The sequence below is a fragment of the Panthera onca genome, chromosome B4 (assembly GCF_046562875.1).
Source record: "Panthera onca isolate mPanOnc1 chromosome B4, mPanOnc1 haplotype 2, whole genome shotgun sequence".
In the NCBI taxonomy this organism is placed as follows: domain Eukaryota; kingdom Metazoa; phylum Chordata; class Mammalia; order Carnivora; family Felidae; genus Panthera; species Panthera onca.
Genome location: NC_138345.1, coordinates 59,930,447 through 59,953,899, shown reverse-complemented (window position 1 = coordinate 59,953,899; position 23,453 = coordinate 59,930,447). Strand labels below are relative to the sequence as shown.

The 23,453-nt window shown below is 39.7% G+C and overlaps 2 protein-coding genes and 1 non-coding gene across 5 annotated transcripts in view; 1 reads left to right on the top strand and 2 right to left on the bottom strand.

Moving 5' to 3' along the window:
• Positions 1-2,220: 2,220 nt before the first annotated feature.
• On the bottom strand, positions 2,221-2,332 carry LOC132674733 (U6 spliceosomal RNA). Its single transcript, XR_009608603.1, has one exon. It is a non-coding gene; the product is annotated as a U6 spliceosomal RNA (small nuclear RNA).
• Positions 2,333-2,747: 415 nt separating this feature from the next.
• MED21 (mediator complex subunit 21) lies at positions 2,748-11,977 on the bottom strand. 2 transcript variants are annotated; one of them, XM_078449992.2, is made up of 4 exons: positions 11,883-11,977; positions 7,508-7,622; positions 6,858-6,958; positions 2,748-5,700 (listed from the first exon to the last, which is right to left on the bottom strand). In XM_078449992.2, exons 1-4 carry the CDS (start codon positions 11,922-11,924, stop codon positions 5,524-5,526), a joined length of 435 nt encoding a protein of 144 aa, XP_078306118.1. In that variant the 5' UTR covers positions 11,925-11,977; the 3' UTR covers positions 2,748-5,523. The 2 variants fall into 2 exon arrangements, with proteins under 2 accessions (XP_078306118.1, XP_060484524.1); XM_060628541.2 differs by lacking the exon at positions 2,748-5,700 and having other exon boundaries at positions 6,892-6,974.
• A 7,033-nt stretch (positions 11,978-19,010) lies between these two features.
• The window catches only part of TM7SF3 (transmembrane 7 superfamily member 3), a 36,928-nt gene continuing 32,485 nt past the window's right edge, over positions 19,011-23,453 (top strand). The window contains exon 1 of one of the 2 annotated variants that reach the window (XM_060658090.3): positions 19,011-19,293. In XM_060658090.3, the coding sequence (XP_060514073.3) occupies positions 19,203-19,293 (91 nt within the window). In that variant the 5' untranslated portion in view covers positions 19,011-19,202. Of the gene's footprint in view, positions 19,294-23,182; positions 23,283-23,453 lie in introns of those variants that run through there. The other variant, XM_078449993.2, reaches the window with a different exon arrangement.

Genomic DNA, 23,453 nt, shown 5'->3' with positions numbered 1-23,453 from the left:
GTGGACAAAACATAAGAGACTCTTAAATACAGAGAACAAACAAGAGGGTTGCTGGAGGGATTGTGGGAGGATGGATGGGCTAAATGGGTAAGGAGCATTAAGGAAGACACTTGGGATGAGCACTGGGTGAGAGGATGAATCACTGGAATCCACTCCTGAAATCATTGTTGCACTATATGCTAACTTGGATGCAAATTTTTAAAATAAAATAAATAAATAAATAAATATTCTTTTGTTTCTCCTTTGCAAAAAGTTTTTTCATAAATAGATGTTGGATTTTATCAAATGCTTTTCCCGTGTCAAGTTACACGATCATACAATTCTGATTTTAATCTACTGTGACAAATTACAATTTTTTTTTTTTTTTTTTTTTAATTTTTTTTTTTTTTTTTCAACGTTTTTTATTTATTTTTGGGACAGAGAGAGACAGAGCATGAACGGGGGAGGGGCAGAGAGAGAGGGAGACACAGAATCGGAAACAGGCTCCAGGCTCCGAGCCATCAGCCCAGAGCCCGACGCGGGGCTCGAACTCACGGACCGCGAGATCGTGACCTGGCTGAAGTCGGACGCTCAACCGACTGCGCCACCCAGGCGCCCCAACAAATTACAATTTTTGATCAAATCATAGATTTCACCAATTATAAAGCATACCATTATGTGTTCCAATAAGGAAGGAAAAAACAACTATCCATTGAATATTCCAATTTAAGATACAATTAAGAAAAAACAATGGTGGGCATTTTAGAATTCATAAAAATACAAAGTAATTTATAAAGATAAAACTGCCATGTATCCCTGGGGTTAAACATAGATGTGTGATACGTTCAATTTTTTAATATCTAATGGCTTCTAATTTGCTAATATTTTTGCATATTCATGATTGAGATTTGTTTTAATTTTTACTTCTGTACTTTCCATGAGATTTTGGTAATGAGCTTTCTTTCATGTGAAACTGGAATTTTTCTTGCTGAATGTTTAACAAAACTCACTAATAAAACTCTCTGGGCTTGGTGCTTTATTCGTGGGGAAGAGTTTTGACTATTAACTGAATTTTTTAAAGGTTATATGACCATGATTTATATATCTCGCTGAGCCTATTTACTACACTATTTTTTTCTAAGTCCTTTTATCAAAACTTTTCAAATTCATTAGCACATAACATTATTCAAATTTTCTCAATATTTTAAAATCAAGGCATAGGACTTTAACAGTTCTTATTGTTTACATCATCTTTTTTTCTAATCAAACTTGCCTAAGTTGTCAATTTTATTACTCTTTTTAAAAAAATGTTTATTATTTTGAGAGAGATAGGGCTAGCAGGGGAGGGAAAGAGAGGAAGAGAGAGAATCCCAAGCAGGCACCATGCTGTCAGCCTAGAGCCTGATGTGGTGCCTGATCTCACGAACTGTGAGATAATGACATGAGCTCAAGAGTCGGTTGCTTAACTAACCGAGCCACCCAGGTGCCCTGATTTTATCACTCTTTGAAGCCCAACTTTAGGCTTTCCTTATTTTCTCATGGTATGGTTCTTAATTTCTTATGTTGCCTTTATTATGTCCTTCTTTCAGTTGGAAGCTTAGCTCATGAATTTTCAGCCTCTTCTTTCCTAATATAAGCAAGGAAGGTAATACTTGCATTTTCTCCTAAATGCTTAGAAGATGCCACAAGTTTTTCTTTTTTCTTTCTCTTCCTTTTCTTTTTAACAGCACTAAGTACTTTTTTTTATGTATATAAAACTTAATAACGAAAAATGACTTCCATTCTCATGGCACTTTTATACAAGAACTTAATAAAAGAAAAAAATTGAGAAGCTCTTGCTGTGAAAAAAGAACGATGCTGCTGCTCTGAAGGGATGAAATGTACTCTAGCGGCCTGGTTCCAACTGCTAACCTCTTTCCTCATTGACATTTTCTAGAATGAGAAGCATGGTGCTGTGCATACACTCATTCAAAGATGTTAGAGTCCTTAACAAAGCTCCTTCGGTATCCATCACTATTAATCCCACTTAGATGTTTTCCTCCTCGTGTAACTGTGCCTATCAATAGCTTCCTAGAGTTTCTTGGTATTCTCTAGGGTCACTCTGTAGATAACCAGTCCAAGTTGCCCAAAGCGAAAGGGTTATCAGTGCAAAAGCCATTATGGGTTGGTCAGGTTTACAAAGAGCTCTGGATTCACAGCTCCTATTAAGGTTGCTGTGCAGACCCCTGAGCCTTGAGTTTCGAAAGTCTTTCTCTTTGGGTGGTTCCTTTTTAAGCGTCATCCTTGCACAGGGGCCATGCTGATCTTCTCTGTATCATTCCAATGTTAGTATATGTGCTGCCGAAGTGAGCACTGGGTGGTTCCTTTTTAAAGCAGGGAGGCTCAGGTGCTAAAGAACATCTTGACTAATGATGATTCGTTACCTGCCATGAGGTCACCTCCCCTGTGTGCCTGCTCTGCTCCCCACAAGTTTCTATATGTAATATTTTCATTAAGTTCCGAATTATGTCCTAACCTCTGTTATAATTTCCTCTTTCATCTGAGTTATTTACACCTCACAGGGTTGGGTTTTTAATATTTATTATTTTCTTTATATTTTTTTATCCTAACTATACACATAGATGTTCTGATAGCTTTCTTATTACTTCACAGTGAATGAGTGCCTCAGTCCCCTTTGCCCCAGCCTTAGTCTCCAGGGCTCTGTTATGAGAGTAGATGAGGTTTTGTCCTACACAGGTGAGTGGTGTTAAGTAAAAACAAATCCAGACTTAGGTACAGAAAGACTTTATTGGAAAAGATTGTGGAAATAAGGAGAATGCTCTGACCACAAGATCTGCAATTGTCTCAAAGATCAGGTGGAACAGAGCTTTTTATAGAAAGGAGTATATAAACAATGAATGAAAAATCCGAGTGTGAAGGAGATAAGCAGGTGACATAATGGGACAGTTGATCAGGGAAAGTCTTTTAGTGATCAGTTAATTTGTGCGAGGTATCACTCAGGAGAGACTATTCCACATCCAGTGCAGGCTCAAGCTGAGGGTGGATTAAAATTCAGGGGCTTATGCGGGGAGAAGCCTAAAGTTTGATCAAGTCATTAGAGGGTATTTTGTCCAGATTGGTCTTTGGGAACAAAGAGATCAACTAACCATTTATGAGACAAAGAATGGGAATTTGGAGATCTGGGTCTAGCTTTGTCACAGGTGAACAAAGTCATATGGGAAAAGATGGTTCTTTGCAATAAGCCATTGCCTGGAATAAAACAGGAAGGAGGAACCAAATTGCTAACTGTTTTCTAGGAGCACAGCGTTCATTAAATTGTCGGTAGCCAGGTTACCCACAGGCAAAAGACAGGGAGATGGGTTGGGCACTGTTTTACATGTCACACAACTACCTCTCTACCTTTAGCATGTCCTGAATGGGAGTATCTTTTCTGGCATTGGTGTGGGGAATGACAAGTGTACAGGGTGTCTACTGCAACAATACATTCATAGAAGCCATGACCACAGTGTTACCAGGACAGCCTCAAAGTTATATTTAGTCCTAAAGTTATATTTAACTTCCTCACTGGTTACTTTGCCTAGACCCAAGGTTGAACTTGTGTGTCCCTTCTCCCCAGTAGACCAGGTATGACAGTAACTTGGGCACCCATATCCAACAAAGCCATGAAAGTTTGTGTCCCTCCTTTCCTTTAGATCTCCAGAAAATTCCAACAGAGATATTGGGTCTATGGTCCTTTTGGAAGAGAGAGACCATGGCCCCATCTTTAAGAATTTTTCTCCTTAAAACAACTTAGATCTGGGTAGAAGGGAAAGGTAGGCAGGAACCAGGAGATGAAAGACACAGACACCCATTGTTTTTTGTCCTCCCAAAGCCATGTGCTGGACAGCAAAATCATCACTGCCCATACCCCCATTTCAACTTTGAGGACTTCTTATCCAACAGCCATGTCCACAAAATGATGGCCAAGAGAAGCTGCTAAATACAGTCTTTATGAATTATTCCATACATTCTTTATGAATAGTTCAATATGTGCATTGTCATTTTTCTATAACACCTTAAATGGTAAAAACAGGCAATTTCAAAAAAAAATGTCTCTCAGGTAAGGATAAATAATAGTCTACCAGCTTATGGCTAGAACTTTTCATTCTTCTCTCTCTGGGTTAATTGTATTGAATAGGGTTCAGTACTTTGAATATTACTTTGTGAGTTCCTTATCTTCTATCTCATGCTAGTGTCTAAAAGTAAAATGATTTTAAGTGATGCCAGAGAGAATAAACCTAACATTTTAAATATTTATTAGTATGGAGAACATTTAACTTTAAAAATTAATGACTGTATAAATTTTACTTTAGAGTTAAAATGTGCCTCTAAGCAGTATTTTTCAAGAACTGTGGAAGAGCTTGATTATGATGGGAATGACAAGCAGAATCTGAGACTACTGTTCTTGCACTTTCTTAAACTCAGGATAGTAACAGATTGTAGGAAATGGAGCTCAGGATATTCTGAAAAATGTAGCCTCAGGAGACAGAACCAGTTACAATGTGGAATACATTTCAACTCCAGCTTTCTAGTAGAAATAATCAGTATGTTCGAGGAGAACCAAAAGTTGGATGCATAATCATACTTGGTAATACTGACACAAATGTTAGCAATAACAAAGTAAGGTGGAATGCATAAAATGATAAAGTAACTAATGTAGTAGAATTATGTTCTTGTCAGAGTAGAACACAGGAATAAAAGTTGACAGGTTAACAAGTCAGAACCAGGACCTTCAGATACATAAAAAGGAAGAGAAGGAACTGATGACTCAGGGAACATACTTCACCACACAAATTAGGAAGGAAGAAGCAGGTCAAAAGCTATGAAAAAGGATAGTTCAGGATGAAGAAAAATGTTGTCATAATAGCATGGGAATTCTACAGAGAAGACAATTTCTTAGTAGAAACACATGTGGAGATGAACTAGAATGGGTATGAGGTTCCGGAAAATGAGGAATGTTTCCATAAAAGTGATCTAATCTCTCATCCGGCCACATGCTTCTTAAAAGAAACATGACTTCAGAAACTTTCCTGGCCCAAGCTCCAAATGTATTTAATGTCATCTCTGAAGAGGCAGAAGGGCATCGGTTTAAATTGAAATGTCCCATATCTCTGCACTTACCACCTCTCCTCTGGCTTAAGGGATATTTTGATTTGTAAAAAGACTGTAGAAATTTGATAAGAATAAAGATAGAAATGTCACAATAGAATTTTAAAGTACATCTGTTTAATTATAACCATTAATGCAATATCTGCCTCAATAATTTAATTCTGATAATAAAAAAAATGATAGTATAATGATGGTTTAAAGCTGTTTCAATTCCAATTTTTAGAGGCTTATTTATCAAGAGTGAAAATAGAGACTATTAAAAAATAGCTAAAAAGTTAACGTGTCCTAGTGCTTAATGTTTCTGTAACTGTTGGTAAGGCTTACATCTAAATTTGATGCAGAATTCTTAATGGCACTGAAATAGTTCTTTTCTCAGACACAGGGTACATACTGGTACTATGAGTCTGGAAGAGACTGGCTATGGGTACCACTCCTTGTCTTCAGCTGTGACTGCGCAATATCAGCAAGTGCACTTTGTATCTTTTCCAGAAGCATGTCCCCTCGATAAACAACATCCTCCAGACATGTAGCAGCTTCGTGGTTTTCTTCTTCCAGCTTATACAAGCTAGCAGCCTTTGTAAGACACAAATTTAAAATCTTTTGAGAGAAAAACTTGTAGTGAAAGCTAAGAAGGTAAAACAACAACAACAACAACAACAACAACAAAACTGTAGAAGTATTTACATTTAAATCTGGATGACTCTGCAAACATTATGATAGATTTTTTTGGTGGCAGAAATTCTAAAATCAGATAACTTTTAAGAGTTTTCCCTGTATGAATTATTTAAAAGAATGAAATTTTCAAATCTCCAGATGTCTACATGTGACTCTCTTCCATACTGCTTTGGGACACTACTATGCTACTCCACACCCAGAATGCCACCCTCCTCTTGTTCTCTGCTAGGAAAAGAGCCAAATAGAGGAAAACAGAAAGTTTCCTTATAACTCAAAATTAGACAACTATATGTATTCAGCAAGGTCTTTAACAGACTGCAATACTTCACAATCAACAAAACTTCCATTTTAAAATTTAACCTCGGGGCACCTGGTGGCTCAGCTGGTTGAGCATCCAAACTTCGGCTCAGGTCATGATCTCACGGTTTGTGGGTTCGAGCCCTGCATCAGCTCTCTGCTGTGTCAGCACACAGCACAGCTTGCTTCAGACCCTCTGTCTCCCTCCCTCTCTCTGCCCCTCCCCTGCTCATGCTCTCTCTCTCTCTCTCCCTCTCTTGAAAATAAACATTAGGGGCACCTGGGTGGCTCAGTCGGTTAAGCAGCCGACTTCGGCTCAGGTCATGATCTCGCGGTCCGTGAGTTCAAGCCCCACGTCGGGCTCTGTGCTGACAGCTCAGAGCCTGGAGCCTGTTTCAGATTCTGTGTCTCCCTGTCTCTGACCCTCCCCTGTTCATGCTCTATCTCTCCCTGTCTCAAAAATAAATAAAATGTTAAAAAAAAAAAAAAGAAAAGAAACATTAAAAAAATAAAATTAAAAATTAAAAAAATATTAATCTTAAGGAAACTTTGAATATTATAACAAAAAATGTTAAATCTCCTTTGGGGCACTTGGTTGGATCAGTCAGAGCAGCATGTGACTCTTGATCTCGAGGTCATGAGTTCAAGCCCCACACTGGGTACAGAGATTACTTTAAAAAATAAATCTTAAAAAAAATCTATCACCTTTAACTGAAATTCTCTACTAGTAAATTTCTGAAAGGAAAAGAGATTTTTACCTGTAATGCAGCTGTAGATTCTTCACTGGGTAATGAATCTATCAAAACATCAATGTCTTTTGCTGTTCGTGCAATCAGTGCCGCAAAAAGCTGGGCATATTCTAAAGAAAGATATTACTAATTTAGAGTATTAGGGAATCTCAGGTTTTCAGAAACAGAAACTAAATTCAAGGCTAATAAAACCAGGAAATTTCATAAACTTTTTCTGTACTGGGCTTCAAATGATTAAATTTTAACATACCAATCCCGTTACATATTTGAGAATTAGCTTTACTATTAACTCAAATTGGCAATTAAACATAATCATTTCATTTTTTAGGACAATATGCCAGTCACTTGAATGAAGGAATCTGTAAATGGGATGCCTTCTTTATGAAGGTCCCTCAAGTGAAATTCAGGTAAAATCACACACATTCATTTCTAAAGGAGTAACCATCCGTTATTTGACATGAACAGAAATATGAGATGTAATATAAATTGACTGTAACAAATTCATTTATTTTATAACAAAATTTGCAGTAATATTCTCAAACAACCAGATTTTAAGAAAGCCATAATGAAGCTATATTTCTCAATAAGTTTAATTTTAAAGGATCACAATATATGAGGGTCAAACTAAGAGAAGCCAAGAAAATCTATAATCTATTTACCTTCTGTAGGATTAGCTGGCTGATCTTTGTTAATTGCTGTCTGAATATTACTAAAAGAGGCAGGAGGGCCACACTGCTGCAACACTCCAATGGCATTACAAAACTGATCTGCAAGCTTGAAGCCAAAGAAAATGTATCAGCGTTAGAAAGCATTTTTCAGTTTTAAAGACTGTGACTGGTAATAGCAACAAAAATAAGTTTCTGTAATAACGATCTCTAAACAAGGGAATAAAACAGGAACAATTTTGGATAAAATTAGCCAGTTATTTACAATGATTAAATGTTTTAATCACACAAAGAAACTAGGTTTGGTGTCAATGTAGTTGAAACAGATAAAAACAAACACAAAATAATCTTTCTTTTCTTTCCAAGGTAGTAGAATGATAAGAGAAATATACGCCAATATTTGTTACAAGCATAAATAAGGACTTTTTTGGGCAGTGGTGGGAAACGGCAAATTTGACTGGCAAATATCTAAATATGGCCGTAGGACAAATTTTAAAATGTGTGACTCATATAAAGTATATGATCCCTTTTTTGAGACTAAAGTAGGTACAAGTATAAAGAAATAGCAGGAAAAATACTTCACCTTAAGAAGTCTTAAGGTCATTGATGGATGAATGGATAAAGAAACTGTGGTACACACACCAACAGGAACACTATTTGTTCATTAAAAAAAAAGGGAAATCTTGCCATTTGCAACATGAATTGACCTTGAGGGCACTACGCTAAGTGAAATAAGTCAGAGAAAAAGAAATATTACATGATCTTAGTTATATATGGAATCTAAACAAAGCAAAAACTGAGCTCATACACAGAGGACAGACTGGTGGTTATCAGAGGAGAGGTGGGGGTGAAGGTGAGCAAAATAAGGGAAGGGGGTCAAAAGGTATGAACTTCCAGTTATAAAATAAGTAAGTTAAGATGTATAGTATGGTGACTACAGTTAATACTGTACTGTATATTTGAAAGTTGCTAATCTTAGAAGTTCTCATCACAAGAAAAAAATTTAACTTTGTAACTACATATGGTGACATGTTAACTAAACTAATTGTGATCATTTCACAATACACACAAATACCATTATGTTGTACACCTGAAACTAATGTTATATGTCAATTATACCTCAATTAAAAAAAAAAAAAAAGACTATCCCTTAAGTATTCAGAAATGTTTTTCTCCATGACTCAAGTTGTAAACTCACAGTGTTCTAAAAGTATTCCTTAAGTTTTCAGGACCGAGAATACCAATTCCTCACTATCTCCAAACTTAAGACTCCTATCTTCCCCCACCAACTTCCCTCAATAGTCCTGACCTTTTGAACCTCAATTCCTTTTTTTGTTAATGTTTGAGAAAGTGTGTAAGCGGGGGAGGGGCAGACAGAGAGGGGAACAGAGGATCCAAAGCCACCTCTGTGCTGACAAGCAGGGAGCTGATGCGGGGCTCTAACTCCCCAACCGTGAGGTTATCACCTGAGCTCAACAGACTAAGCCACACAGGTGCCACCTGAACCTCAATTCGTTACTTCCAATCAGCGAATGGCCATTTCCACTAAGTTTCTCTACCATTATTTTTTTTTCAACGTTTTTTTTTGTTTTTTTTTTTTTATTTATTTTTGGGACAGAGAGAGACAGAGCATGAACGGGGGAGGGTCAGAGAGAGAGGGAGACACAGAATCGGAAACAGGCTCCAGGCTCCGAGCCATCAGCCCAGAGCCTGACGCGGGGCTCGAACTCACGGACCGCGAGATCGTGACCTGGCTGAAGTCGGACGCTTAACCGACTGCGCCACCCAGGCGCCCCTCTCTACCATTATTTAAATGACCGAACTTGGGGTGCCTGGGTGGCTCAGTTAGTTGAGTGTCTGACTTCAGCTCAGGTCATGATCTCTGGGTACATGAGTTCGAACCCCGCATCGGGCTCACTGCTGTCAGTACAGAGCCTGCTTCGAATCTTTGGTTCCCCTTTCTCTCTGCCCCTCCCCAGCTTGTGCGCTCTCAAAAATAAATAAACATCAAAAAAAAAAAAAAAAAAAAAAAAAAAGGCCAGAGCCCCAAATCAACTGTTTCCTTTGTTTAATATCTAATTTGCATTAAGAATCTCCTAGTTAGCCAGTCTAATTTCAAACTCTTAGGTTCCCTTCGTCTTCAAGTCTTTCTGTTACTATTTCCCTTTTCCTTCTATCATTGCTGCTGCCTTAGTTCAGTCAATTATCTCACATCAGTACTGTTACAACAATCTCCTTGTTTTCTGCTTCACTATGTTATTTTACCCTGCTTAAAAATTTTGAGCTCATCCCATCATGGCCTTTAAGATTCATCTCCAACGATTCAGGCTGTTTCAAAGCTTTCAACAATCGAAGTCATCTCTACTTATTCATTTTCTACAACTCCTTCATATATACCTAACTAGTGATAAATTCACTCCGGACTATACTGTTTTTCTCATGTTTTGGTACTTGTAATGGAGCCATAGCAAGGGCTCAGAAACTGTACAAATGTGGATTCTAATTCTGGTTCTAGCAACCTGAATAGGGTTTATTTTCCATTTTTAAATTAGGGACATTCTCACATTACAACACTGTTTGGCAGAATAGAGAAGATGAACACACACAAAATTATTCAACACAGTGGCTATCTCTTCTGTCCTTCAAAAGCTCTCAAGATCCACTGATTCAACAAATATTTGTCGAAAATCCACTCTATGACAACCGCTGTATATAAACATTGTAGTGATACAGTAAACAAGAGACGTAGTTTCTGCCCTCACAGAGTTCTCAGAGTGTAAAACATGTTATTTTAATAATAATTATTATTCAGATCAATGCTAATGTCTTAGCTATTTAGCTCATAGCACTCTTCCAACTTTCAGCTTAAGACAGTTGATTCATTATAAATACCTAATCACATGCTACTTTTGCATTATCTAAATGTCTCTTGAGTATCTGACATCTTTCTAATTAGGCTGTAAACTCCTTAAGGAGTCTTTCTTTGTAAACATGAGAGTGCTTGCATACATAGTAGGCATTCACACTAGTTAACCTAGAGGTTTCTCTCCAAAATCCAATTATCAGCATGTCTACCCTGGAGTTAAGGCCATATTCACTTTGCCCTATCATCCTTCCAGTTATAAGACATGCATGAATATGCAACATTTCTCCTAAAATAACATTTCTACCCAGCAGCATCATTGCAATTGGATTTTCAAAAGCTTCAAAGTAATATCTCCCAGAGGGACGCTGGCCGGCAGCCCAGACAAGTCACCGTAAAGTGGAATTTATCCTGGTGAATTTATCAACATTTAGGGGCTGGCTCTCTCAGTCCTAAAAGGTCTCATTTTACGCACTAGTAGACCAGTTTCTCACAAGCAGATTCACACCCCTGACGTGTACGAAGATTGATGGAGTAAGAATAATCCCAACTTCTTAGCTTCCAGTGTGGACAAAACTGGCAAAGGACCAGATACTTTGATTTTCCAGTCAACATATCATCTCTACACAGACAGTTTACCTGTCTGTCTATTATAAATAGAATGACAATGAGAAATATAACTACCGATGAGAAATTGTTTAACTCTTAACGGCAATGAGTATACGAATCCTGTAGTTTGCATATTCAGTACTTGCCAGTTAGGCACAATAGGAAAAATAATCAGAAGGATCAAAGTAAGGGGGATGATTTGGCCCTTAACAGGAAGTAGGCTTTTTGAGACACATTAAAGATGACTTAAATAAATCGGAACCTATCCAAGGACTAGAAGATTCACTTTCATAAAGATGTCAGTTTTCCCCAAACTAATTTACGCTAGGGAGTCGCCAAGAGATGGAATCAGACTCTTTGTCCATAGGAAGCAACTAAGATAAAACAAAACTTCTCACGTCACCATCACTCCCCCTTCAATCTGAAAAGTCCTCGCGAAGGAATACTCTTGGCTGACATTTAATGAAAAAGATCCAAAAATCAAGAGCACTGGTTTTCCTCTGCGGCTCAAAACCGATAAGAGAAAAAGAAGCTTCTGCGGCTTGTCCCCTTTCCCCCGAAAGACAAGGGATCTCGTAAGCACTGCTGACAATAAAAGAAAACTGCTCCCAGAGAACAGGACAGGGCCGTGACGCCTAAGTGTCCTGGTAGAGAGATGCTCGACTTTTCAGGCGAAAGAGGCTGCTTGCTTTCTCCCTCAGCCCTCCGCAACGCGGGCAGCCGCCCTCAAACCTCCCAGAACGCCGCTCCGCCTCACGCCGTCGCCACCGGCGCTTTTTGCGGAAGCCCTGCCTCAGTTCGCTCCCCACTTGCGGGGTTGTTTTTCAGGCCCCTTTTGCTCTCTTGCTTCACCTTAGGAAAGGAGAAGACAGAGACTAATAGACCCAAATTGCTCACCGAGTTCACCGCGTCCTGCAGCTGTGTGAGACGATCCGCCATGTTCCTCCCGTAAGCTAAGGAGGCTAATGCAGCTGCTCGTCCGCGATTGGGCAGCTTCAGGACGCGTCGGGCCAATCAAGGGGCAGCATTCTTGGAAGGGGTGGAGTCGAGAGGAACTCCACGCCCCACGAAGAGGGAGGGTGGGACTTTCCGGAGACTTTAGTTAGGCTAGCTCCAGCCGCGGAGCTCTGCTCCGAGCAGTTTGAGTAATTTCACCATTGTTCCGAGTCCGTTCGTTTTTGGGTCCAACAGACTGTTCTTGAGGCTTTGGGGTTTTAGACACTTTGGGGAGATTGTTAGATTCTGCGGTTTTAAAAGTAATTTTCCTTATCCTCCCTTGTATTCATTTTAAGGCATTGCCTTGAATACTTGCGTTAAGTTGCTTTGGTTTTCCAGATGGCCCACAATACATGTACACAGCAGGCAACTCAAAAATATTTGGGGGGTCGCGATACCGATTTTAACTTCAAAAAAATCCAAATTAAAATTCACCAGGCCATCTTGGCTGCGTTAGCGTGCCTTCTCTGTTGCTTTTGGGGGGGGGGGGGGGGGGGGGCGAGCGCTACCTAAGTTGGAGACTGGGTGCGTGGTTTAATTCTCAGTGTGGGTGTGCTGGGTGAGCTGACACACATGGGCTGGAAAGCGTCCGAAACAATTAAATACTAAATCGAGCTGTATTGACTGTGTTGGAAGAGTATGGATGGAAAGGGAAGGTTTCCATGGGCAAAGGTGAGGCGGAAGAGGAGCATTTGGAGTTAAGAGGTAAGGTTTGACTGTAGGTAACTAATAAGCACCTCGTTCGTGTGACAGAGAGGAACAGAAGGTTAGTGGAGTGGAGAGTGGAGGTTCCTGGAAAACAAGCCTTACGTGTAGGTAGAGCAGGGGCAATTTTTAAACAGATACGGTATGCAATTTAGACTTAGCCTCGACATCTATTGAGGGTTTAAGTGTGAAGGAAGGTAGTAGAAACTTGGTATCTGGGAAGCCTGGCTGGCTGAGTCCGAGGTGTGTGTGACTCTTTATTTTTGTTTGTTTTTTAATGTTTATTAAGTTTTGAGAGAGTGGCACACACAGTGCAAGCCTGGGAGGGGCACAGAGAGAGGGAGACACAGATTGCGAAGAAGGCTCCAGGCTCTGAGCTGTCAGCACAGCTGACACCACCAACCCTGAGATCATGACTTGAGCCAAAGTCCAATGCTTAACGGACTGAGCCACCCGGGGGGCCCCATGTGTGACTCTTAATATCCGGGTTCTGAATTTGAACCGCATGTTGGGTGTAGAGATTACTTAAAGAAAGACAGAGAGAAACTTGGTATCTAAGAAAAGTTGTAGCCTGAGGATAGTCTGGCAACAAGTGAGCCTGGAATCAGCAAATGACTGGTATGTGGACTTGAGACAACCTCATACACCTTCCTTCTTGGGCTGATTGTTCCTGATTACCCTACTGGAGTTGGGAGAGGGTGGGGGAAATTATACTTTGAGAACTCAGTTTGTTGGATTTACCCCACCCCTAGCTGGGATGCTCTACTTCTGCTTCACCACTACTTCTCCTCAATCCCCAATCTACATACCTGCTGGGACCTAATTAGGAACCTCTCCTGGTAAGGCACTTCCCCCCATAATGGGATTACAAGAGATAACTCTAATTTGTTTTAATTGTAATGTAGGATATTCTTGTGACTGACCTTTTCTTCTCACCCTCAGTTGAGAGTGTACCTTATTGAATGCTTGCCATGTACCAAGAAGTATGTTAGGTGCTAGGTTTGAATAAGCCAGGGGCTCATTAGGAGGAGGGCTTTGAAATTCCAATAATGAAATGGGTTGGGCCTAGACTAGGTTATTAACTCTGATGAGAAAAGAAGAAAGGCTCGTTTTGAAGGAAATATTAACATGGGTTGGTGCCTGGTTAGATAATAGAGGGATGAATGAAAGAGCCCATAAAGGAGAATACTGTTTTGTGGCCTGATTGAAGAAAACCTGGGCACCCACGGCAGAGGAACCACTTCAAGACAACTCATGTTGTGACTCAGTTATTGTCCTCTCATTATCTTCCTTACAGATTTTCGGTAGCTCCATAGAGACCTCAGGTTGATGTACAGCCATCTTGGCTTGGTTTTCAGGATTCACTGTAATCTGTCTTTAGCAAACAAATCCAGCCTCCTCTCCCAATAATATTGTGTGAAATAATCAGATTATTCATCCACAGTCCCTGAACCCTTGTCTTTCCTGGGCTCTGTAAGCCTTTTCCGGCCATGGACACTTTTAAGAATCAGATGAAAGCTATGGATCCTTTCCTCAGACCAGGCTTGAAATTTTTCATACATTTTAAAGGGGTTTATGAATCCCTTGAAGCTGTGGACTTCAGGGAAAAAAACCCACCTTCCAAAAGCACTGCTTTGTATCTAGTTTAGGATTGCTCAACAGCAGCACTATTGACATTTTAGGCTGGATTATTTTTTCTGGAATGCTATCCTGCCCATTGTAGAATGTTTAGCATCATCACTGTCCTCTACCCATGAAGTGACAACAGCAAACTCCCCTTCCAATTGTGACAATACAAAATATCTCCAGATATTCCCAAATGTCTCCTGTGGGGCAAAACTTCAGCCAGTTGAGAGCTACTAGTCTACCTCTTTCCTTGTTGTTTACCTTTGTCAAAACAATTTCTTTGTCATCATTTAATTTATACTCTATCTTTTAAAGTTTTACCTTTTTCATGTACATTTTAAGAATTACTGGAGTTCACATGGATCTCTCCTTTTTCCATTTTATGATTTTTACACTTTTTCGTATGCTTTTTCATTTGCTTTTCTTGCATCCCCAACTGATTATATGGTTTGAAGAGTAGAAACCCAGTATTACATATTAAGTTTATTTATTTATTTTTTTAGTAATCTCTACACCCAATATGGGGCCCAAACTCACAACCCCAGGATCAAGAGTCCATGCTCTTCCGACTTAGCCAGGCACCCCAAGCTTCATATTATTAAAAGTTTCAAACCTATACAAAAGTAGGATAGTAAGGTGGACACGAATGTACTCATCACCCAGCTTCAATTATCAACTCATAGCCAGTCTTGTGGTAAGTACTTTGATTTTTTTTTAATCTGTAGTGACTCCCTATTTTTTCAGAAAAAAAAATCTTTAACAACTCTAACTTAACAGCTTAGACTCTTAACTACCTTTATTACCTACTCAGTCACAATTTACTAAACATCTAAAACATTCCAAGCACTGGGCTGAAATACTATAAATAAGCATTTAGTATACTAGACTCCCTTCATCCCCTTGTTGACCATCCACTCACCTTGTTTTAAACATTTCTGTTTTTTTAGAAAAACTTCCTGGAAACCTACACTAAGTTAATTGCTCCCAATCTTCATCACAATTGTTCCTTATACTTTTGTTATTGCACTTGGCATATTGAGGTGTAATTATTCATTTTTTAAAAGTTTATTTATTTATTTAGAGAGAGAGCCGTGTGTGCACGTGTGTGTGTGTGTGCGTGTGTGTGCATGCATGCATGCATGCATGCATGCCTGAGTGGGGAAGGGGCAGAAAGAGAGGAGAGAGAGAATCCTAAGCAGGCTCCATATTATCATAGCAGAGCCCAGTTTGGGGCTTGAACTCATGAACCATGAGATCATGACCTGAGCCAAAACCAAGAGTCAGACTGAGCCCACTAAGCCACTCAGGTGCCCCGAGGTGTGATTATTCATACATCACTAACTCACTACCATGAGCTCCTCGTGAACAGGAAACATTTTAATTTTCTCTGTATTTCCAATACCTAGCACCCAGCATTTAGCATGGCACATAGAAGCCAATGAATGCATATTTGCAGACTAAATGAATAAATTTTCTAGCATAATAATTTCCATGTAATAGTTACTAAGTAAACATTTATTGGATTATATTTAATAAACACTGTCAAAACAATGTAACCCACAGAAACAAAAAAGTTGTTAAAAGAGTTGAGCGAGTTTCACAGAATGCCTTTTCTGCCTCTCCCCTGGAGCCCTGTTCCCATCTCTATCCAAGATCTTGGGTTTTCTAAAAAAAAATCTAGGATAGGTTGCTTTTCTTCCTTCCTTTTCTAAATTTTAAGCAGACTTTAAGGCTCTAGTTATCTGTATTTGGGGTTTGGGAATCTTCTCAGTTTTTGCATTTTCTTTCAATTCGTGGCTTGAGAAACTTACCTGCAAAGCTCCTGAGCCAATTTGATTCATAGCTTTCCAGTGGAACTCTGACAAGAGCAAGGAACCTCAGCCAATATTTTTCCCAAGCTGTCACAGTATTTCAGGGCCAAGGTAATAAAGCCCTCTTCTGATTGCTGACACATCTGTCATCAGCTGTCCTCTGCAGGCAAAGGGAACTGCTATGCAAAGGTATGAAGGGGAGACAATGAATGGGGTTAGTTCAGGAAACTGAAATTAATTCAGTGGCTAACATAGAGGAATTAAATTTAATTGCAGCATGAACCTGGAGAGGTGGACAGGAACTACATCATGAAAACCATTGTGTCCTACTCAGGAAGGTGGACTGTTATCCTGAACGCTTTTCTAAGAAAATCTTTAAAATTATACATATCTTTTAAAAATTAAAATTTTTTATTCAAAGCAATACCTGTTCAATGTTGAATTTTTTACAAAGTGCAGAAATGTGGAAAAATTATTCTTAATCCATTCACTCAGAGATAACTATTTTAAACATTTAGATATGTTGGGGTGCCTGGGTGGCTCAGTCAGTTAAGTGTCTGACTCGTGAGTTAGGCTTCAGTCATGGCCTCACATTTCATGGGTTCAAACCCCAAATCGGGCTCTGCACTGACAATATGGAGCCTGCTTGGGATTCTTTCTCTCTCCCTCTCTCTCTCTGCTTCTCCCTGTTCGTTCATGTTCTCTCTCTCTCAAAATAAATAAATAAACTTAAAAATAGTAAACATTTAGATATGTTTTTATAAACATTTAGATATGTGCATATAAACATGAATAAAAAGAAAACAAAGGTCATACTACATATATTTATTGCTTTGTAACTTGCATTTTCATAAATACTTCACAATCAGTTGTCTTCTAAAACATGATTTTTGAAAAACATTTTTTTTCTTTGAGAGAGAGCACATGCTTTTGCGTGGGAAAGGGGCAGAGAGAGAGAGAGAGAGAGAGAGAGAATCCCAAGCAGGCTCCATGCTCAGTAGGGAGCCTGACACAGGTCCCTCTCACAATAGTGAGATCATGACCTGGGCCAAAATCAAGAGTCAGACACTCAACTGACTGAGCCACCCCAGGGACTTTTTTTTTTGTTTATTTAACTTTTTTTAAATTTAACTTTAACTTTTTTTAAATTTAACTTTTTTAAAATGTTTATTTTTGGGAGAGCATGAGCAGGGGAGGAGCAGAGAGAGAGGGAGACACAGGCTCCAAAGCAGGCTCCAGGCTTCTAGCCATCTGCACAGAGCCCAGAGGCAGGGCTTGAACTCACAAACCGCAAAATTATGACCTGAGCCCAAGAGGTCGGAGGCTAACTAACTGAGCCACCCAGGTGCCTCCCCCTCTCCAATTTAAATTTTTAAGTAGCCAAATCTACCAGTCTTTTCCTGTATTGTTTCCTCCTTTGCTTTTTTTTTTTGTTTAGAAAGTTCCTCCCCTGAGGAGGCACCTGGGTGGTGACCCAGTCTGTTGAGCATCTGACTCTTGATTTTGGCTCAGGTCAAGATCTCACGGTTTGTGAGTTAAGTCGGGCTTTGCACTCAGAGTGCTGAGCCTGCTTGAGATTCTCCCTCTCCCCTCTCTCTCTGCTCCTCTCCTCACTTTTGCGCACGAGTGCTTTTTCTCTCTCTCAAAATAAATAAATAAACTTAAAAAAATTTCCTTCCCTGAATGCTTCTAACCACTTCCTGTTTGGTGCTTTCAGATTCAAATAGATTCTTGCTTAAATAAACTCTTTGGGAAAAAAAAAGGTTCCTTCCATTCTGAGATCAAGTTTTTTTGTTTTTGTTTTTGTTTTTTTAAAGCATTTTTTTCTTCTAACTCCCTTATGGTTTTATTTAATACTTCAGGATTTCATTTTGATAGGGTGAGATAGGGTTCTAATCCTGCCTCCCCAATAGGGTTCAGTTAATCAGTTATCAGTTTATTAAATCCATCCTTTGATTCAAATGCTACCCTTATTATAATTGTTCTTATCATCATCCTGAGATTTCATCTATTGAGGGTTACAGGAATGAGAGCATTTGGGGCAGTGAATAAACACCATAGGGATAGACAGTGCCACCAAAGGTATGAACATTTGGACCAGGAAGAGGGAAAACGGGAAAAATGTTGTGCCTGTTTGGATTATGGTGATTGCTACAGGTTTTTAATTTAGTAGTGGAATAATCGAATATGTATTTTTCAAGAAAGTTGCCCATTAAAATATCTAAATGAAAATTTGAAGAGCAGGCAAAAGAAAACAGAGCAATCTTCCCCCAAATAACTGAGTCTATAAACGTAATTCCACAATCAGCTCACGAGCCATCTGTCACATGGACTACTGTACTTTAAACATTGCTCATATATAAAATTTGGGAGAGGAAGTTGGGTTATTTCGAGGATATTTCGCTTAGAGAAAATGAAACTTTATTTTTAAATGTGGTGCTCATCACTAATGTACTAATCCGTGCACAAATTCAATTCCTTCCTGCATTTTCATACTAACGTCGGCCTGAACAACTAAGGGAAACCCCATTGTTTGTGCGTCTTGAGCACCGGATTCCTTCCTGTTTTCCCTTTTTGCAAACGGCAGTTAAACACGGGAACAGGAGCCCGGAGACGTTAGCCCGCAACAGAAAGTTATTTTTTACTCTAACGGCGGTTTTCGTAACTGAGAAAGATACAAAAGTGCGAAGTGCAGGTTACACCACAGAACTTCCCCGGGTTTCCTCTACTCCCCACTCGCGCGCGGGCACGTCGGGACTCGCGGGGTGCGCGGCGCTCAGCGACGCCACCGGGCGCCGGGAGGAGGCGCGCGCCGGCTGGAAACGCCCCTCGGTCTCCGCAGGCCGTGGAGGGTACCCGCGGCGGTGACGTAAGGGGGGCGGGGAGAGGCGCAGTATGGGGCTGCGGGGTTTTTGCCGGAACAGGAAACCTCTCCACGGGTGGAGGCGTGCGGCTGGCGTTGCACGCAGGCGCTGCGGGGCTGGCAGGTGTGCGGCGTGTGCACCTCGAAAGTGATGGAACTCGGCGCGAGCGCCCCCGGGTAGCGCCGGTGAGGCTGCGGGGCCTGGCCCGGGCAGCCATGGGTCTCCTTCGCCTGCTGATTCTGGCGATGCTGGCGTCCAAACCCGGTGTGACCCGTGGAGCCGAGGCCGTCGGGAACGCCAGCGAGGGTAAGGTCAGGGGCGCCTCACTTCTGCAACCCAAAGTTGGTTTTGCATTTCTTGCAAGGTCGCAGCCCTCTTCGGGGTCTGTCCGTCTAGCAGGGCAGTTGATGAGTTCAGACCCGGTGGGAATGGATCAGGGTCCTTTCCTGCAGAAGGAAACTCGATACTAAGGAGGCCTCACCGTCAACCTCCTAATTTAGGCTGGGCAAATGGGGAGAGGTAAGTAACTCTCCTGTTCAGACACGTTTTTATCTCCCTTTGAGAGAAGCCATGTTTGTAAGTTTAATTAAAACATTAAAACACCTCTGCTCTCCATTGGTATATCTGAGTCCTTGGACAGCGAGATTTGGTGCAGAACTAAGGGCTCTATGAATGATGTTCCTCCAAGCTGCAGAGGTTTTTTACACTCCAAAATCTGGATGCTTTCACATTGGTTAGGCTCTGCGGAGTGTGAAAGGAAAAGTAAACCCAGAATGGGACTTTGGATGGTAGGGCATGTGCTTGGTGAATAGCTCGTGGTTTGTTAATATGAACCGTAAAAAAAGCACTAATTGTGCTAGGCTGATGGTAATCATGTGCTTTTCCGTGAGGTTAATCACATTCTTTTATTTTGAGCTTAAGAGACCATTGCAGTTTTGAACCAGTGTATTTTCTGAATAGTGTGGTTGTGTTCCTCATTGCTCATGTTTGGAAAGCTCTTGTGCAAACTGAATCGTAGAATCGCCGCAGAGGACTTAAGGCCAGAGCTGAAAAGGGCCGTTATATTTTTGCAGAAAAAATAGCCTTGTTAATAATATGGCACTAGCGTTCACCACGTGCTGTATGTGCCAGGTGCTTTCCATGGCATTGTAATTTAATCCTCACAACCCCAGGAGGTAAATTATCCTCCTTGCTTGGCAGAGGATGAAGCGGAGGCCCTGGATTTTGCTTAATACACAGGTGAACAATTGCTAGGGGCACAGGTGATATTTGAACCCAAGTGTGTCTTGCTGCAGTTTTAATTTGCATGGCCCTTCCACTTCAACAAAGCTGCCCTCCAAATTCTATTGAGTATGGTACTTTACCCTTAATTCTGTGAATTCTCATTCTTCAGAATAGCCTTATGAGGCAGGTAATGGAGATGGTGTCTCCATTTTAACAGGTGGAGAATTTGAGAGATTGAATTTGTAGTTGATCAAGGCTCCTGAGTCAGGAGGGCTGTGATCCACATCTTTTCTGTTTCTGTACTTTTGTATTTAATACCTATGTTTGTGTTATCTGTAGTGCTAAATTTAAGGTAGCAGGCCATTTGTATACTTAGTTGAAAATGATCTCTTTTAAAAGGTGTGAAAGGTAGTATGTACATTTCTGTGTTTCCTTTCAGCTTCTGGGGCTAATGCAAATTCATAAGACATAAATGAAAAAGTATCTGAACTGTTTTTTTTTTTTTTAATAGTTCATCTGAAGAGAATTATGACAACTAAGCTTTCACAGATCTAGAATTTGTGTCAAAGCACAGAGAGGTAAATTTTAGTAAAAAAAAAAAAATAGAGTTGGATAACTTTAAGGTTTGAGTTTAGGATCTGATTGGGAAAGGAAAGGAGAAGATTAGGATTAGGCAGCTATTTTTAGAAAGAAATTATTAGAAAGAAGAATTACCCTGGGTAAGAATGGAGGGGGCATATGAACAATAGAAGAGTGCCTGACTGTGGGTTAGTTAGATGGCAGAAAACATCTTTGGCAGAAAAAGCCGAGCCATTGTTTTTGAGAGGAGAGCCTTGGCCTGAGTGCTCTGTCTCCATGTTAGCCATTTGTCTGTAATATCGTTTGATGTGCTGTCTTTTTCCTTCCCACTCCCAAAGTCATAAGATCTAATTATGCCTCATAAAATGTTGCTAGCGAATCCTTTTCCAGATGGCTTAGAGGAGAAGTTAAGTTCCTGTTAACTTATTCAGGATATATTTTGGATACATGTCTGTTTTTGAGTAGAAATTAAATGCATTTTCTGCCAGACTGTATTGTTAAAGTCTTGATTTTCAGTATTTTTCTTTGTCACTCCGTGGTAGTCTCTTTCTCACTTTGATGCTCACGCTGGACATGTATAGTTTATTGGTAGGGCCAAATTGAATGTCTGATGCCTTTTTCTTTTCTTTGTTTTCTAAATAAGATGAGCTTCTGAAATACTGGAAAGCTTATGGAAGTTAATAACAATATTTTATTGTGTAGCATTGGACAGCTTGAAATTGTTTTCCCTATGTGTTTTATACTTTCAGCAGCCAAGTGATGTATGCAGTATGTGACCTCCATTTCGCCGTGGGGAAACTGAGGCCCAGAGGAAGTAAATTACTTTCCTGAGGACATAAATCATATACCATTTATTGTGTGCCAAATATGTGACTGGTACTGTACTAGGCACCAGAATGTCAAATAAAACAAAGCCCTGCATAGCCAAGAGTCAAACCACAAATGGTTTGGTGAATATGCAATCTTCTATAAAAATTGTGAAATGGCAATTAGATTGCCAAGGTAACACTCACAAAGGATTTTCACACAGAAGTTAGGTTAAAGATAACTAAGAATAGGAAAAAAAAAATTTATCTTTTCCTAATTCATCAAACATTGTTTTAGGAGTCCTCAGACCTGAATGAACATTAGAATCACTTGGAGAACTTTTTAAAAAGGCAGATTGGTGATTAGGCAACTAGAAATTAAAATTTAAAAGAAAAAATGAATTTCCAGTAGCATCAGGAAATATGGGATATTTAGGGATAGTTATAATGGAATATGTAAAGATCTCTACAGAAAAAAACCATACAACATTCTTGAGATAAATTGAGAAGCTAAATAAGTAGAGGGATATCTCACATTCATAAATCAGAAAATTTTGTGTTATAAAGGTATCATTTCTCCTTAATACCTTCGTTGCCATCCCAAATTCCCAGCAATTTTTTTTTTGTGTGTGGAAATTGACAAACTGCTTTCTGAAATTTATATGGAAATGAAAAATGGCCAAAAATAGTCAAGATAATCTTGAAGAGAAAGAACAAATTTGGGGGCAGAAATGAAAACAAGGTAATATTGGTGTTAGGAGAAACAAATAGACCACTGGAATACAAGTCAGAGTCCAGAAGCAAACCAACAAATGTGGTGACTTATGTGAAAAGTCGGATTGCAGAGTAGTAGGGAAATGCTGGTATTTTCAATAAAGGTTGTTGTGTCAACTGGGTATACATATGGAAACATGAACCTGTTAACCCCCTGCCTTATACCACATATAAAAATCAATTTTAGACTTATTTTTTAAATTTTAGATTGATTTTAGACTTAAATATCAAAGGTAAAACAAAGGTGTAGAAGTTAACATGGGGAATATAGCTTTACAGTCTTAGAATATGTTGGCAAAGATCGGGTTAGAATGACACAGAAAGGACTAAGCATAAGAGAAAACCCCAAGAAATTGGACTACATTAAAATTAAATCTGTTAATGTAAAGGTAGCAACTTACAAGGATGGGAGATTTACCCATGATGTATAAAGAACTAAAATTCAATCAGGACAGTCTGATTTTTAAAATGGACAAAAGTCTTGGGGTGCCTGTGTGGCTCAGTCGGTTGAACCTCCAACTTCAGCTCAGGTCATGATCTCACGGTTTGTGGGTTCAAGCCCCACGTTGGGCTCTGTGGTGACAGCTCGGAGCCTGGACCCTGCTTTGGATTCTGTGTCTCCCTCTTTCTCTGCCCTCCCCTGTACGCACTCTCTCTCAAAAATAAATAAAACATTAAAAAAATTGTTTTACACAAATAAAACAGATGAAAGTCTTGAACACAGACCCTTTTACAAAGAGAATACCTAATAATGGCCAATAAGCAAACCAAAATGTTCTTAACCTCTTTAGTAGAAAATGCAAATTGAAATCACAGTGATATACCACCGTGCACCCGGAAGAGATACAGATGATACCAAGTGTTGGTGAGACTATTGGGCAGCCAGAATACTCTTCCACAGGTTGATGGAGTGTGAGTTGGCAAAACCATGTGGTGTTAACTCTTTGGTAGTATCTACTAAAGCAGAGCATAAGTATACCCTATTACCTGATGATTCTACTCTTATGATCTACCCAATAGAAATGCGTACATATGTGTACCAAAGGACGTACAAAAAAATGTTTGGAGTTCATAATTCATAAC